At 41.2% G+C, this 15,121-nt stretch overlaps 1 protein-coding gene across 1 annotated transcript; it reads left to right on the forward strand.

Moving 5' to 3' along the window:
- Positions 1-8,905: 8,905 nt before the first annotated feature.
- Klf14 (KLF transcription factor 14) lies at positions 8,906-9,889 on the forward strand. Its single transcript, XM_026392817.2, has one exon. The coding sequence runs from the start codon at positions 8,906-8,908 to the stop codon at positions 9,887-9,889; it is 984 nt and encodes a 327-aa protein (XP_026248602.1).
- Positions 9,890-15,121: the final 5,232 nt, after the last annotated feature.

The following is a 15,121-nucleotide window of genomic DNA, read 5'->3' on the forward strand; positions in this document are numbered from 1 at the left end:
ATTACTAGTTTTAGTAATACTTAAATAATATAATCATCATGCTAAATGTCATTAAATAATTATTTATGGCATTTTGAGAAAATGTGCTGAGAGTTAGAATTCCTGTTCTTCAGAAACATTCATATAAGAATATATAGCTTTTAAAAAAATTTTAAAAAGCTCTTTTATTCTGTTGTTCAGTCAGGGATGCAGCTGGACTTAAAATTGCAAAAGCATCCAACTCATGACTCCAACAGCTACTTGGTGTCTCTAATTTTTACACGTCTAAAAGGCACCTCAAATTCTCCAAAACCAAACTCTCAATTTCCACCTCCTATGCCCTGCGTCTTCTAAAGTCTTCACTATGTCAAAGCAGAAGGTCTCTTCTTCCTGTGGCTGGGCTATGTCCTTGCCCTCATGCACGAGTCCTCACCTTCTCATACCCCACAGCTAACACATCAACAGATACCCCACTCTACACACAGCACCCCCACTCTGACCACCCACCTTCACTGCCACCATGGTCCAAACACCATTATCTTTTGCTTGGATCTCTGCAGGAGCTTACTAACTCATCTCCTGCTTCCATTCTTGCCTGAGCTCTTGCCTATTCACTATGCAGCGCCCAGAGTGAACCCCTAAACTGCAATTCAGATCATATCACTGCTTAACATCCCCCCCCCAAGACTTCCCATCTTGCCCTTTACATTTTGTCTGCAAGGTGCTCTCTGACCTGCCTCCCACTCAGCCCCAAGCCCAGAGACTTCCCTGTGCTTGGTCTGCTTTAGGCTTCTGCTAGGCAGACTAATGGCTCCCAGAAGTTACCCAAAACCTGTGTAGTTGTTACATTATGTGGCCATGTACAGTTCAGACAGCAGATGGAATAAAGGTTACTGGTCAACTGATCTTGAAATGGGGAGGTCATCCTGGGTTATTCAAGTGAGCCCAGTGCAATCACAAGGGTCCCTATGGGTGAAGTGCTAGGTATGGTGTATGCCCATCAGCGCTGGCTCTGTAGCTGGAGGAAGGGGCCCGGGAAACGGCTGCCTTAGGAAAAAATAAGGAAACTACTTCTCACCTTGAATCTGCAGAAAGGAATGTAACCCTGCTGACTCCTTTATTTTTTTTAGCCCACTGAGACTCATTTTGTACTTCTGAACTACAGAACTGTGAGAAAAGAAAAAAAATTCTTGTTGTTTCAGGCCACTAAATTTATGGTAATTTGCTCCAGCAGCCATAGAAAATTAATGCAAGCCTCTCAGCTGCCCAGTACCTTGACATGCTCCTGTCTCCAAAAACTCATGCATTTTCTGTTCCTGCCTCAGATTTTTCCAGAAGTTATTCCTTCCAGTTTACCTCTTCAGAATAGCCCCACTGGACCACCCTACACAAAATATTTTCTTTCAGAACTCACTATCTTCTTCTTCTTTTAAAAAATATCTTTATTTATTTTTATGTTTTGATCCTAGCTGAGGATCAAACCCAGTGCCTCACACCAGTGCCTCGTGGGGCAAGTGCTTTACCACCGAGCTACAGCCCCAGCCCTCAGAACTCACTATCTTCCTGACCCTGTTAAATTGTTCTCTTATCACTATCTGAAATATTATGAATTCACTTACTGATTTGCTTGTTATTAGCCTTCCTCACTAAAATGGAAGCTCCACGAGAGCAGAGACTGTGTTGCTCACTGCTCCATCTCCAATGCCTCAGACTGTGCCAGGTGGAGAAGAGGCGCCCATTAAACACTTGTGACATTGAGACATACTTTGGATTGGGGCTTCTTGGAAGAGGTGAAAACAAGTGAATGAGGCCTAAGTATTATTCATGCAAAGGGTGAAAGAAAGAGAAGACTAGGTCAAGGGAAAAGCCTGAGCATTTGAGGAACTAGTGTTTTCAAAGGTCAGTGGCAGCAGAGACGGAGTAGGAGATAAGGGGGAGAGGTTAACAGGAGGCAGAGCCTTGCTCTTGTTTGGAGCTGTGACTGGAAGGTTTTGAGGACGTGGCACCTAGAAACTATATAGGGAAGAGACTGGAATAGAGCAAGAGTGAAGCAGGAACCGTGGTGGCGCATGCCTGTAATTCTAGCTACTCAGGAAGCCAAGGCAGGAGGATCACAAATTCGAGGTCAGCCTCAGCTAATTAACAAGACCCTGAGAAACTTAGTGACACCCTGTCTCAAAATAAAAAATAAATAAAAATGGGCTGAGGATGTAGCTCAGTGGTAAGGTGCCATGGGACTCAAATCCCAGTACAAAAAAAAAGTAAAGCAGAAGAATTAATTAAGGGAGCTTAGTATCACTGTAGTTTGACCAAAAGAGAGTGGCAGTTAGTAGTAGTACGGCAGGAAATGTATTTCTGGTAATTATGAATGAATAGTGATTATAACCTGTCAGTTTACAAAAGTGAATAGTCAAGATATATTTTGTTATGTATAAATTTTGTCTGTAGAATTAACCAAACTTGAAGATGAATAAATATGGGGGATGAAGAGAGAAATGAATCTCATCAAGAATGACCATGTTTTCCTGGATAGATGGAAGTGCTTTGATCTAAGACAGGAAAAAATTCAGGAAGATTAGATTTGGAGTTAGTAACCAGGAGTCAGCTTTTGAATCTCTTGAGGTATCTGTAAGACATCTCCGGAGGACTGGGAAGTTATCAAGTGGTTAGATGATATAGGACTACCTCACATCTCTGGAAAAGAGATGTGGGCTAAAGATCATAATTTCAGAAGTATCCAGGTATACTTAAATCATGGGAAACGTTAACAACTACCTAGAGAGAGTGGTTGGAATTGAGAGAAGATGTCCTAGGATAGAGCTCTGTAGAACTTTAAATTTTAGAGTTTAGGTAAAAGATGGAAAATGAATAATTAAGACTGAAGTTGTTAAGGAACAGTTAGAAAGATGAAGAAAGCCCAAAAGTATGTAGTATCACAGAAGCCAAAAGAAGAGAATGTTTTCAAGGATTGCTCAACTGCTCTGAGAATTCTAGTTATATGAGGATTAGATTTAGCAACAAGGGGACCAATGTTAATCTTTTTCCCCCCCCTTTTTTTTTTTAAAAAGAGGGTTTTTAGTGTGGCAAAACATGCATAACAGAAAGTTTACCATTTTAACCATTTTTAAACATCCAGTTCAGTGGTAGTAAATACAGTCACACTGTCTTTTATCAGTTTTGAATCCTAATAAGAAAAACTTCTGTAGCAAACTGAGAGCTAAATATTGGAGCAATTGTTTAAATACAAAGGGGTAAAGACACAGTGGCAGAGAATATATTCAGCACTTGAGAAATGTGCCTTTGAAGGGGAAGTATCTATGGCAAAAGCTAGAAGAGAATGGATAGTCAAGAGAGGACTATAGAGGGAATTTTAAATTGAAGCTATGAGTCCATTATTGAATGTTGATTCAAATTATCCTATTAAAAAAAGGGAACAGAAGATGTTGGAGAGAGAGATACAATTAATTGTGGACCCTGAGAAAGCAAAAGGTGATGGGGCTAGAACAAGAATGGACGACCTTCTGCCTAAAGGTGTGAGGGCCACTGGCATAGATGTATACAGGTTTGCACTATTTCTGGTAATGATGAATGCATAGTGATTAGAACCTGTCGGTTTGCAAATGCATATTCACTTAGTCTTTGTATATCTCTAGAATGCCTACTGTGTATGTATCTGCTCTCAACCACTAAGGGACAGACAGTTCAGGAACTCGAGGCCTTCAGGAACATCGTTTCGAAACTGATCCCGAGAACTTCTGAATGGGCTTGAGACAGAAATTATTTTGGTAACATTTATTTCAAGGCCACACAGTATACACCACACTGAGAAGTTACCCTTATTCTACTTTCCATTTCAAATAATCCCCAATTATCCTTCCAGAGCCAAATCCCGAGAGGTTACACAGTGAGCACTGGTTACAGAAGAGCTCAAGTGATATAATACCAGTGAAATCCAGGAAAAGCACCCTTCTGAAAATTTAATGTTTAAGAAATCGCAGTGGAATTATGAAGTATTTAGAACTGAATGGCAATGAAGGCACTATTTTGAAAACTTGTAGGCTACAGATAAAGCAAGAGAAATTTCCCTTCAAGAGAAATTGATAGCACTAAATTAATATCAGAAAATAAGAAAGACAGGAAATTAACATTAGATATGTATTTAAACTGGAAAGCTTATCCCCTTTCCCCTTCATTTTAAGGAGTAACATGTTAAACTTAGTGAAAATGTCAAGCATTAATAAAAATAAACACAGAAATTAAGTAAATATATGTTTGAAAAGAAACAGATATGATCAACAAAGGCTGCCCACTTAAAAAGGCTGTAGACAAATGTTTACAGGTTTGTCCAAAAAATGTAAACTTTTTTTAAGAAAAAAAAAGAAAAGTAGAAAATTCAAAAATACATCAGGAATAAAAATTAGAATATTAGTACAGATAATGTAGTATATATTAAATTAAGAGCATATGGACTCTCTACCAAAAATTTGAAGGTTTAAGTGCAATATCTAAATTTTTAGAAAAATGTGAATTACCAAAATTGATTAAAGAACTAGGAAACCCAAACTTTTAAAATATGACGGATTCACAAAGAGATTTACCAGACATTCAAGAAAATAATACCTATCTCATGCAAGCTGTCTCAGAAAATAGAAACAGAAGGAAATTTTCAGATGCATTTATGAAGGTAGCATAAACCTGATCCCAAACACAGATAAGGACAGTGCAAGACAGGAAATTTATAAGCCAATATCACTTATGAACAAGATGCTAAAATTTTTAAGAACTCGAAATTATATGAAGCAGTGTACTAAAAACTGATAGCACATTAATGGCAAAGCAGGCTTCCCCTGGAATTCAGTGACAGGTTCCCATTAGAAAATTCTAATGTGACCTGTTGCATTCACATATCACAGACAAAATCTATAACCATCTCAATAGTTTTAGGAAAAGCATTTAATAAAATTTCAATATTCATTTCATGGTTTAAAAATATTCCTCCTTTAAACACAACTGGGATAGAAGGGAACTACACTAACCTGATACTGTTTTCTGTAAAAAACATAGAGATACGATGACACTTTCGAAACATTCTCAGCAAGACAGGAATAGGCAAACAGTGCTTCCTCTCACCCTTCTTATTTGATATATTGGAGGTCTCCACACATCCAGTGAGATAAGAAAGGGGAAAAGCTGTCAGGAGTGTTATTTATAGGCAGTATGATTACCTACATGAAAATATGAAGAATCTACAAACTAACTGTTTAATAAGAATTTAAAATGTTTTGCCTTTTAAACAAGATGATTCAATTTCCAAACAGCAGCAATAACCAATTAAACATTTTCATAGAAAAAAAAAAGACCACACTTATAATAGCAACAAAAGCTGCACAGTAACTAGGGGAAAATAGCAAAGCAATATGGGCATTTTGTAAACAAACTCTAAAATGTTACAAAGGATATTTAAGAATCAGAATAATATTCATGTGTTGGAGTATTCAATTTTATAAAGATGTCACAGGTCCCTAAATCTAACCTTAAATTTAACTCAGCAAAAGACTAAATAAAGTTTTTCTTAGGAACTTGACAAACTGACCCTAAAGTTGGTATAGAAGAGGATAAGTCCCAAATTAGCCAGACCCATTTTTAAAGTGGACAGAGGGGCATGCCCTTCTGCACATCAAGTCTTATTATAAAACCATAGTAATTAGTGTGGTGTAGTAATTAGAATTGGTTTGATCCACAGAAAAGGACAAACTAGGAACATATCCATGAATATATGGAAATTTAATTTGCAGTCATGGTGGCATTACACATTAATAGGGAGATGAAGACTGTTCAGTAAATCAGGTCACAATAGCCTTTCTATATTGGGGGAGAAGGAAGGAGTAAAATTAAATTCCTGTTTTACACCATTTGTAAAGATAAGTCCCAGATGGATCAATTTCACATGTGGAAAGCAAAACTTTCAAACACTAAGGAAAAAGATATAAGAGGCTGTCTTCATACATTAGGTGTAGAGAAGTTTCTTTAATAATATACAAGTGATACAAACTATTTAAAAAGAGACATCAATGAATAGGGCTACATTTTAATTTTTTCTATGGCAACAAAAGACATCAAAAGTTAAAAGACAAACTACAGACTGACACAAAATATTTAATGTTTATGCACACAAACTCCTACACATCAAGAAGAAAAAAGATAAGAACACATACAGCTTACTGGACAAATGAAGGAAGACTGTGAACAAACAGATCACAAATTCAGAAATGTCAACAGCCAATAAATATATTGACAAAAAAAAAAAAAAAAGCTCAACCTCACCAGCAGTGGGGGAAACTCAAATAAAACAAGATACCAAATTGGCAGAAATAAGAATCTAGACAGTATTTAATGTCATCTGAGGGAAACACCTCACCTATACTCTGGTGGGTGCACAAACTAGAATACCATTTGGCAGCCTGATAAAACTGAAAATGTGTGTGCAGCCCAGTAATTCCCCATCCAGGTAGAACACATAGAGAAATTCTCACATATGTGCAAGGAAAACATGTACAAGTAATACCAAGATGCTGGCAGCAGCTGAAATATTCATCAATAGGGGCATGAATAAACACGGCACATTCATATGCATGGATCTACAATATAGCAATTAAAATGAATGAATTGGATCTATATTTATGAACATGAAGAAAAAAATACCATGAAGAAGGAAAAAAAAGCCATAGAATGTCATGTATAGTGTAATACCACGTGTGTACATTTTAAAAATCATTCAAAGCAATATTCCATATGGATTCACATGCAGTAAAAGTGTAAAACCTAGATTGGAAAGTTGCATACCAAATTCATGATAGTGTTTGCCTTTGGGGAAAAGGGTGGAGAAGGGTACCAGGGAGGAATGCAAGGGGACTTTGATTTTATCAGAAATGTTAAATAGTTCAATTAAAAAACAGATCTGAAGCAAATAAGACAAATGGTAACATTGATTAATTGTATGAGACAGGTACATGGGGACCTATAATATTATCTCTGCACTATTAAATATCTCTAGCTTTTTCTAAATAATAAAATCAAAGCAGCCAGTAAAGAATCCTATCTCTTATAAAATTGTAATGTATAGGTTGTTAATCATCTGAAAATTTGAGGCAAGCAACTTTAGCAAACATTTTCAGTTTTTAAAGTGGAATCTCCTTAAAAATAATAGACCTAACAATACTATTTTAAAACTGATGAAATGAATAAAGTAAATCCTATAGATGTTAACCTGGCTAGTTCACAAAATCACATTGAGGGAGAAAAGCAGGTTACAAGATGACATGTACACTACTGTCCCATTCATAAAAAAATTAAGTACATAAACATGGTCATAAATATATATATATATATATATTTACATATATAGGTAGCTGAGTAATAAAAGTATAATAACAAATGCTGACAGAATACATACTTTATAATACTGATCACCTAGGGAAATAAAGGGGGGTAGAAAGGTGAATGTGACTGGGGAGAAAAGTAAAGTGACATGCAACTCTCTAATGTTTAATATAAATTTCAAAATCTGAAGCAAATATGACAAAAATATCACATTTGATTAATCTGATCAGTAAATAACATGAACATGTGTGTTATTCCTGATGCATCTGTATTTTTTAATTTTCAAAAGAAAAAGTACTGAAGAATCACAAATAAAATGCACATAATTCTGTAATATAAAAGTAAAGCTTGTACACAAGCCAAACTGTGATATGACTGTTTTTAGAAATGATCCTGTTTGTTTTCTCTGTGTTTTTTAATTTTAAAGACTAAAAAAGAGGAAAGCAAATGAGAGCAATGAACACAGGTAAAAGAAATTATTCACATATTTGATTATAAAAAAGAAAAGCCTCCACAATCATAAAACACCATATGAGCATTCTGTATCATTTGCTGTGTTTTCTTATTCTTAATTTTTGCCAAAAGAAAAAATACAAGATGTTGCCTAATTGGAAACGTGACTTTCTATTATTAAAATTGTGGGAGTCCATTTTAATGTGTTTATCTCGCTGCTAGTCTATAATTTATATTTCAGCGTGGAAATTTGTTTGTATGCCTGTGACAGGTTAATGCAGTTTAAACATGCATTTTTCTTTCGTTGGTTGAATAGTTAAATCGTTACTCAAAGGATTTTAAGTTTCAATTTCAACCATGAGAGGATTCTTGGCTTTTCCAAGGTTAAAATGTTTCTGGTTCAAAATGCTATTAATTAATAGCTACGTAGTGGATCTATTTAGGGAATTGCCACCGACCCTGGATTAACAGTTGAACTGCTAAATGGGAAAACTTTTTTTTTTTCCTTGATGCAGACTTGGGGATATTTTCAATTTGGTCTGAGAGCGGAGAACGGGAGTGAAATGTAATTCCAGACCACTTAGCCAACAATCGCAATTATGAATCGAAAGACAAGTCAGGTATTAGCATTTTTTTTTCCCCTTAAAAAAAAAGTTTCTCGGACTCCGCCGGACACCCAGCTGGCGGAGGACCAGCCGGCGCGGGGGGGCCAAGCCGGCAGGCTGCCCAGAAGTTACGATCGGGGAGTTTTCGCTTTATTAAAATTACCTGGCTCACCAGCAGAAGAAAGAACGCGAAGACAAGATAATTTCTTAGGCTGTTAAAAATGACTTAGCCCGGTGGGCCGCGCATTCCGGGGGTGTCCTGCCGGCCGGGGCGGGTCCCCGGCGCCCCCGCGGGCTCCGGTGCGTCAGGGGCGCGTCAGGCGGGGCGGGCTCGGCACGGGCGGCGGCGGCGGCGGCGGGCGGCGGGCGGCGCGCACCCGGCCTCCTGCTTCTCGCTCCTAGGCTGCGGGACGGACGCTCCCGGGAACTCTCTCGCTCGCGGCCGGCCGCGCTCTGACGGCGCTCGCCGGCTGCCGAGCGGTCCCAGCATGTCGGCAGCCGTGGCGTGCATGGACTACTTCGCCGCCGAGTGCCTGGTGTCCATGTCCGCGGGCGCCGTGGTTCACCGCCGCCCGCCGGACCCCGAGGGCGCGGGCGGAGCCGCTGGCTCGGAGGTGGGTGCGGCGCCGCCGGAGTGCGCTCTGCCGGGTCCGGGGCCACCAGGGCCCGCGTCGGTCCCCCTGCTCCCCCAGGTTCCCGCCCCCAGCCCCGGCGCGGGTGGCGCCGCGCCCCACCTGCTGGCTGCAAGCGTCTTGGCTGATTTGCGCGGCAGCTTCGGGGAGGGCTACGGGGAGAACTCGGGGGAAGCTCTGCGCGACTCGTCTGGCTCCTCCGACCCGACCCAGTGCTCCAGCCCGACCCAGGGTTCCGAGCCGGCCTCCGCCTCCGGTGCAGACGCGTTCTCCGAGCCCGCGAGCTCCTCCGGCTCGCCTGCCGTCCCAAGTGCGCCAGCCGACCCGGGAGCGCTCGACGACGACGGAGGGGTGTCTGGAGGGGCCCCAGAGGCTGGCCCCGCACCCGCAGCAGGTCAGATGTCCCGGAGAAGGCCAGTAACACCTGCTGCCAAGCGACATCAATGCTCCTTCACTGGCTGCACCAAAGCCTATTACAAGTCATCGCACCTTAAGTCCCACCAGCGTACCCACACGGGTGAGCGCCCTTTCTCCTGCGACTGGCTCGACTGCGACAAGAAGTTTACGCGTTCCGACGAGCTGGCCCGCCACTACAGGACGCACACGGGTGAAAAGCGCTTCTCCTGCCCCCTGTGCCCCAAGCAGTTCTCCAGGAGCGACCACTTGACCAAGCACGCTCGCCGCCACCCAACTTATCATCCTGACATGATTGAGTACCGGGGACGTCGTCGCACTCCCCGCGACTACCCGCAACCCACCACCGTGGCGGAAAGCTCCTGCTCCGGCTCTGGCTCCGGTTCTGGCTCTGGCCAGGAGCCCAGCCTCCCTACCAGCCTGTAGGACAGTCATTGCTGTCAGTTATCCCCCCCCAGGACGATCTCCCAGACCATTTTCCCTGCCTTCTCTCTGCCCATCCCTCTTTTATCAGAGTCATTAGACCAAGGCACAGACTGGTTCCTCCGCTCTGAGGGTGGTTCCAGGTGGGCATGTTGGACTCTGGGGAGGGACTGGGAGCCAGAAAATAACGGGAATTCTTGCAACACAAATATCATCCAAAAAGGAGGGGTTGATCAAGACAACCCCCAGGAACTGGTGAGAAGGGATGAACTCTGGTACTCTCCAGAGTACTGAAGATTCTCTCTTCCCAGGAACCAGAGAACTGAAATTCTCAGATGCCTGAGGAACTCCCAGTCTTAAAGGACTCACCCACCCACCAGGGCGGACCTTGGAGAGGGTGACAGGGGTGGTGGTCTTGGAAATGTCCAGGACTGGGATGGTGAGAGGCCTTTGGAAACAGAAATGATTTCTATTTCTGTAAACAGCAATGTTTACTAATTTATTTTTAGTATCTTTTAACCAAGGATTCCAGGTTGATGGGAGGCGAATGTCCTCCACTTCCCCAATTGCCCCAGCTATCTCTGCTAGGAGAGGCAGTGCAAGTGTCCAGTGGATGAATGGTTGGGAGATGATTCTTGGTGTGTGGGGAGTGGTGTGAGTCTGTTTGTAGGTCCTCTAGCATAATTTGGAACCCTCCACTTGCGCCGTAACCCTTTTCCCCATTTGAATTCTTACTTGGGGATGGTAGCTTCCTGGCTCACTCTCATGATGAGATTGCTTAAACAATTTGGAAATAACCATAAAAACACAGAAAGAAAAGGGTGGTACAAACTAGTTCCCCCTTTTCACCCAGATGGCAAACCTAAGCAACTTTTGATGGGGGCTGGTCCCAAACAAGTACTTTCAGAACAATTGATAGCATTCAGGGAAACTGAGGCATGTGATTCCAGCTGCCTCATCCAAAGCAATCTCAGGGGTGATAGATTCTGTTCATTTAATAATGGCTAACTAGGGTGTTTTTTTTTCCCTTCAAGGTCTTTACACTTTTGTTTTTGCTACAGGTGAGTTGGTGTTGGAGGGTGGGTGTGAGAGACTGATTTCTTCCAAAGACCTGGCTGCCTTTGGATTTGGGGAGGGAACAGCAAAGTGATAGCTATTATCAAACAGGAGGATCCTTCTCCTCTGACCATGAAGTCCCTCCAAGTTACATCTTCAGGGCCCTTCTCCTCCAATGATTGGAACAAGGTATCAACAATATTTATTTTTTCTATTATGTGTCCTTGCTGCTTGGGATGAAATCATCAACTACTCTGTTTATATATGTGAGAATGTGTATATATGTGACTCTTTCATTAGAGATGAGGCTGAGGGCTTGGGATGTGGCTCAGTGGTAGAGTTCTTGCCTGATAAGCATGAGGCCCTTTTGTGGCCCCGTCTGGGGGGATGGGATGGGGGGTTGGTGGGGGAGCCAGCGTGGGTGAGAATGATGTGTGGCTGAAAGTTGATTCCTTATGATGAGGTCCTCCAGCCCCCTCCTCAGTATCTTATAATTATATCCCATCATTCACAAATGTGGGAGATGCCATAATATTATAGGACCCTAACAGGCACCTGGTTAAACAAACCACTTGCCCCTTTTTTTTACAGATGAAGATACTGAAGTCTGTATCATCTCAAAATCATGCTGAGTTACTGGCAAGAGCTAGAACTAGAATTGGGGTGTCTAACCTTCTAAGTGACTCTTTCCCTCACACTTGGTTTCTTGTCATCCCCCTTCCCTGAATCTTTAGATAAAGGACACCACTCTACTTTTTTTCAACCAGGATCCCCTCCCACCCTACCCCCTATAATTTCTATGTCTCTTTATATGTTGGGTCTTCCCTTGAACCCTTTGCCTATTTTATCTAACTCAAAAGCCCTTTTTCTTAACAGGTAAAGTCCATTCCCAACCTGGCCTACCATGTACAGTTAAAGTGAGAATGGCTTTTGCTTTCTGGGAGAGTCTTTTTCTTTGGGCTTGCTAGATTAATTTTCATTGCCAGTTCTCTTCTTTGTCTGGTCTTGGGCATTCCAGTGTCCTTGAGAGCTTAAATTATACAAACGTAGCATTGGAAGGATACCAAGTCCTCCTAAACTGTTAGGGGGGCATCTTTAGAAAGGACACCCCAAAATGTGGCCTGTGTCCCTGCTGACAGCTAAGCATGACAGGTGGGGCTGTCCTTGAGTAACATGTGGACAAAGGAGGCCCCAATTTAAGGGGGTGATTTTTGGTAGCAGGAAAAGTCCTCTTTTGGTTCTATTTGTTCCCTCAGCTGGGGCTGAATAGATAGGGCACTGTGGGTCCCACTGAAGGCTAGTGCTGATTCTTTTTCCCCACCTATAGAAGGTTGGGTAGATGGACCAAAGAAACTAACAGGAAAGGAATTCCTATCAATTATTCTGGAATTGGACTCAAAAAGGCCTGGCTTTTTCAACCATCCACTGATAAATAACTTCTCTCTATTCCCAAATAGTGTCCTTATTTGGGTTCTACCTTGAGAATTTTTGACTGGGGATGGCCTCTTGACAACCAACATGTGATACATCTTTCATTGACAAAATGATTACTCTCAGGTCTTATAGTGGTGGGGAGGGAGACACCCAGGACCCAGGAGTAGGTAGACAATGGAAACAAGATTTTTAGGTGGTCTTTTTTGGTCTAAGTATTGCTATTCTTTTCACTCCAACAGCCAGACAATTCTTGAAGAATACTTAGTACTGAAATGCCTTGGAGGGGGCTTTCTAGATATATTGGTGTTTCTTCTTTTTGTTAATCAGACAGACCTCATTGAGTGAATGTGTCTTGTGATTGGTTGGGATCAGCCTGAACCTCTGGGTCCTTGTCCCACCCTGACATCCTAAGATCTGATGTAGGAATGACCTAGTAATGCTATTTATAATAGAAGTCTTCCAGAAATCTGGGTTGGAAGCTGGGAATGAATTCTGGGTCAGACCTGGGGTGTGAGGGAGATGGATCCATTCCTACTTATGGGAGGAAATGAAGAACAAAGGCTTTGTCCCCACCCATGGAGAGAAGAATCTGTCATTTGTCCCTATTCTCTATTCTTCAAGTGGGGAACCATGTTGCCCAAGGCCTTTTTGCCCTCTCTCTAGGTCACATTTCTCCCCTAAGGAAAAAGATTATGGTCTTTGATGGACACTTAGGGAAGAGGGTCATTGTGCACACACATTCTACACTCCCTTATCTCTCTCACATCTACCTGGATGCTGCCCATCAGCACTCCACTTGGATTGGATCTGGCTCTCATATGGTAAGCACACCTGTGGAGATCCAGGTCTATCTTCCAGAGGCAGATCGAAGAATGCCTTTCTTTTGCTACTTTTGGGACAGCCAAGCCCCTTGCTGTTATCCAGGTAAGTGTTTATTTACATGTTGTCCTTTGGGTGGGTCATCCCAAGACCAGGAATTGTGATGTTGTATATTAGAAAGTCTTGATCATGATACAGCTTCATTAGCAAAATACTGATATTTTAGTGTTCATTATTTTGGTTCCTTGGAGGGAAAAGGAATATGATTAATTTTTTCCCCTTAGACCTATCACAGCTGTTTAATATGGAGGAATAGGCTTTCCATCTGGAATTGAGGAACCAAAGTAAGATGTGTAGAGAGGTTGGATGTCTGGTGTGCCAGACCACAGGACTTTAATACTTAGCAATCTTGGACCTTACAAGTCTTTGGATTTGTCATGTTTAAACAGTTTATGGTAGCTAGAATCCATCTGCAAGTGACTACTTTTTAGAGGCACTGGGCATAGGCTTTTACAACAGTGAGCTGTATGGGCCACTGTGACTGATCTTGATTCCCATATATAGAGCTGAGACTATATATGGGAATATATAGAAAGGGAAAGCAATGTACCATCGAATGGGTCAATTTGTGTAACCTTTATATTCTCAGCCAATGGCACAAGTAGCACATATACTTAGGAATTCATGCTGGGCATGCTGGTGCACACCTGAATCCCAGCAGCTCAGGAGGATGAGGCAGAAGGATCAAAAGTTCAAAGCCAGCATCAGCAATTTAGTGATGCCCTAAGCAACTTAGAGAGACCCTGTCTCAAAATTAAAAATAATAATAATAATAAATAAATATAAAAGGCTGGGGATGTAGCTTAGGTTAAATGCCCCTGGATTCAATCCCTGATACCAAAAGAAAAAAAAGTACAAGTTTAAGAGATTGTAGTGCTTAGATTGTACTTTAGATCAGTTTTAACCAATTTGGTTCCCCTTTATCTTGATTTGAATTGCATCCTTTTTAGGAGTAGAGAGAGAGCAATTTCTTTATTTCATATGGGGTAGAGACACATCTTCTATTTTTGTTCCTAGTGCTGGTAGATTTGTTGAGTAGGTAAGCTCTGAGAGTAGGATTTCAGGGACTTAATTGAAATTCTCTGTGTGTTCAACCATAGAGGAATGATGGATTTTACCATAAATATATGAAGAGGAATGGAAGTATTTGTTATATGGGGGTCTGAGGAAGAGAGAGGAATCTATTGTGATTCCAAAGACAGAAGGGAATTAAATAGGGCTAATTCCTATTAGGAATCAGCTTTATCCAGGAAATCAAGTAGGAGCCATATTTGTTTTAAATATATATTTAGAACTTGAAGTCAAAAGAGAAGCAGTAGAATGGTGGAAAATAAATAAAATAAGGAAGGCTGATAAAGCTGGGGGAAAATAAATATTTCTTTAAAAGAAAAGCTGCCTTCTTAGATGACAATATTAATAATAAGAAAGGAAAAAAATAAGAAAAACCAGGAGATAATGAATCTTAAAGATAGGATTATAAAAAGGGGTGGTATTTTAGTCATTGCTAAATTAGAACAGGTGATTGGAAAGAGATGTAACAGAAGAATGGAAACAAGCTTTCAGAGAAAAGCAGGAATGTCTACTTCCACCAGAGGTCTTAGGTCTAAAAAAATGTAATATTGAGAAGTACCTACCTGAATGGGAAGTCATCCCTTCAACCTTGGAAAGGTAGAGAGGTAGGTTACAAAGAACATAGACAATACTTCCAACCTTTTTGGTTTAGTTTTGCCATTGTTAGTGGGAGCACAAGAATGACTTGGAAAAATGTACAGGATTAGGTCTCCAGGAGAAAGCGTAGAAAGATGAGATACATGAATACATAAATAATACATTAGTGTTAAAATAATCAAATTAATTGAAATAGGG

The sequence above is a fragment of the Urocitellus parryii genome, chromosome 3 (assembly GCF_045843805.1).
Source record: "Urocitellus parryii isolate mUroPar1 chromosome 3, mUroPar1.hap1, whole genome shotgun sequence".
NCBI classification, from domain to species: Eukaryota; Metazoa; Chordata; class Mammalia; order Rodentia; family Sciuridae; genus Urocitellus; species Urocitellus parryii.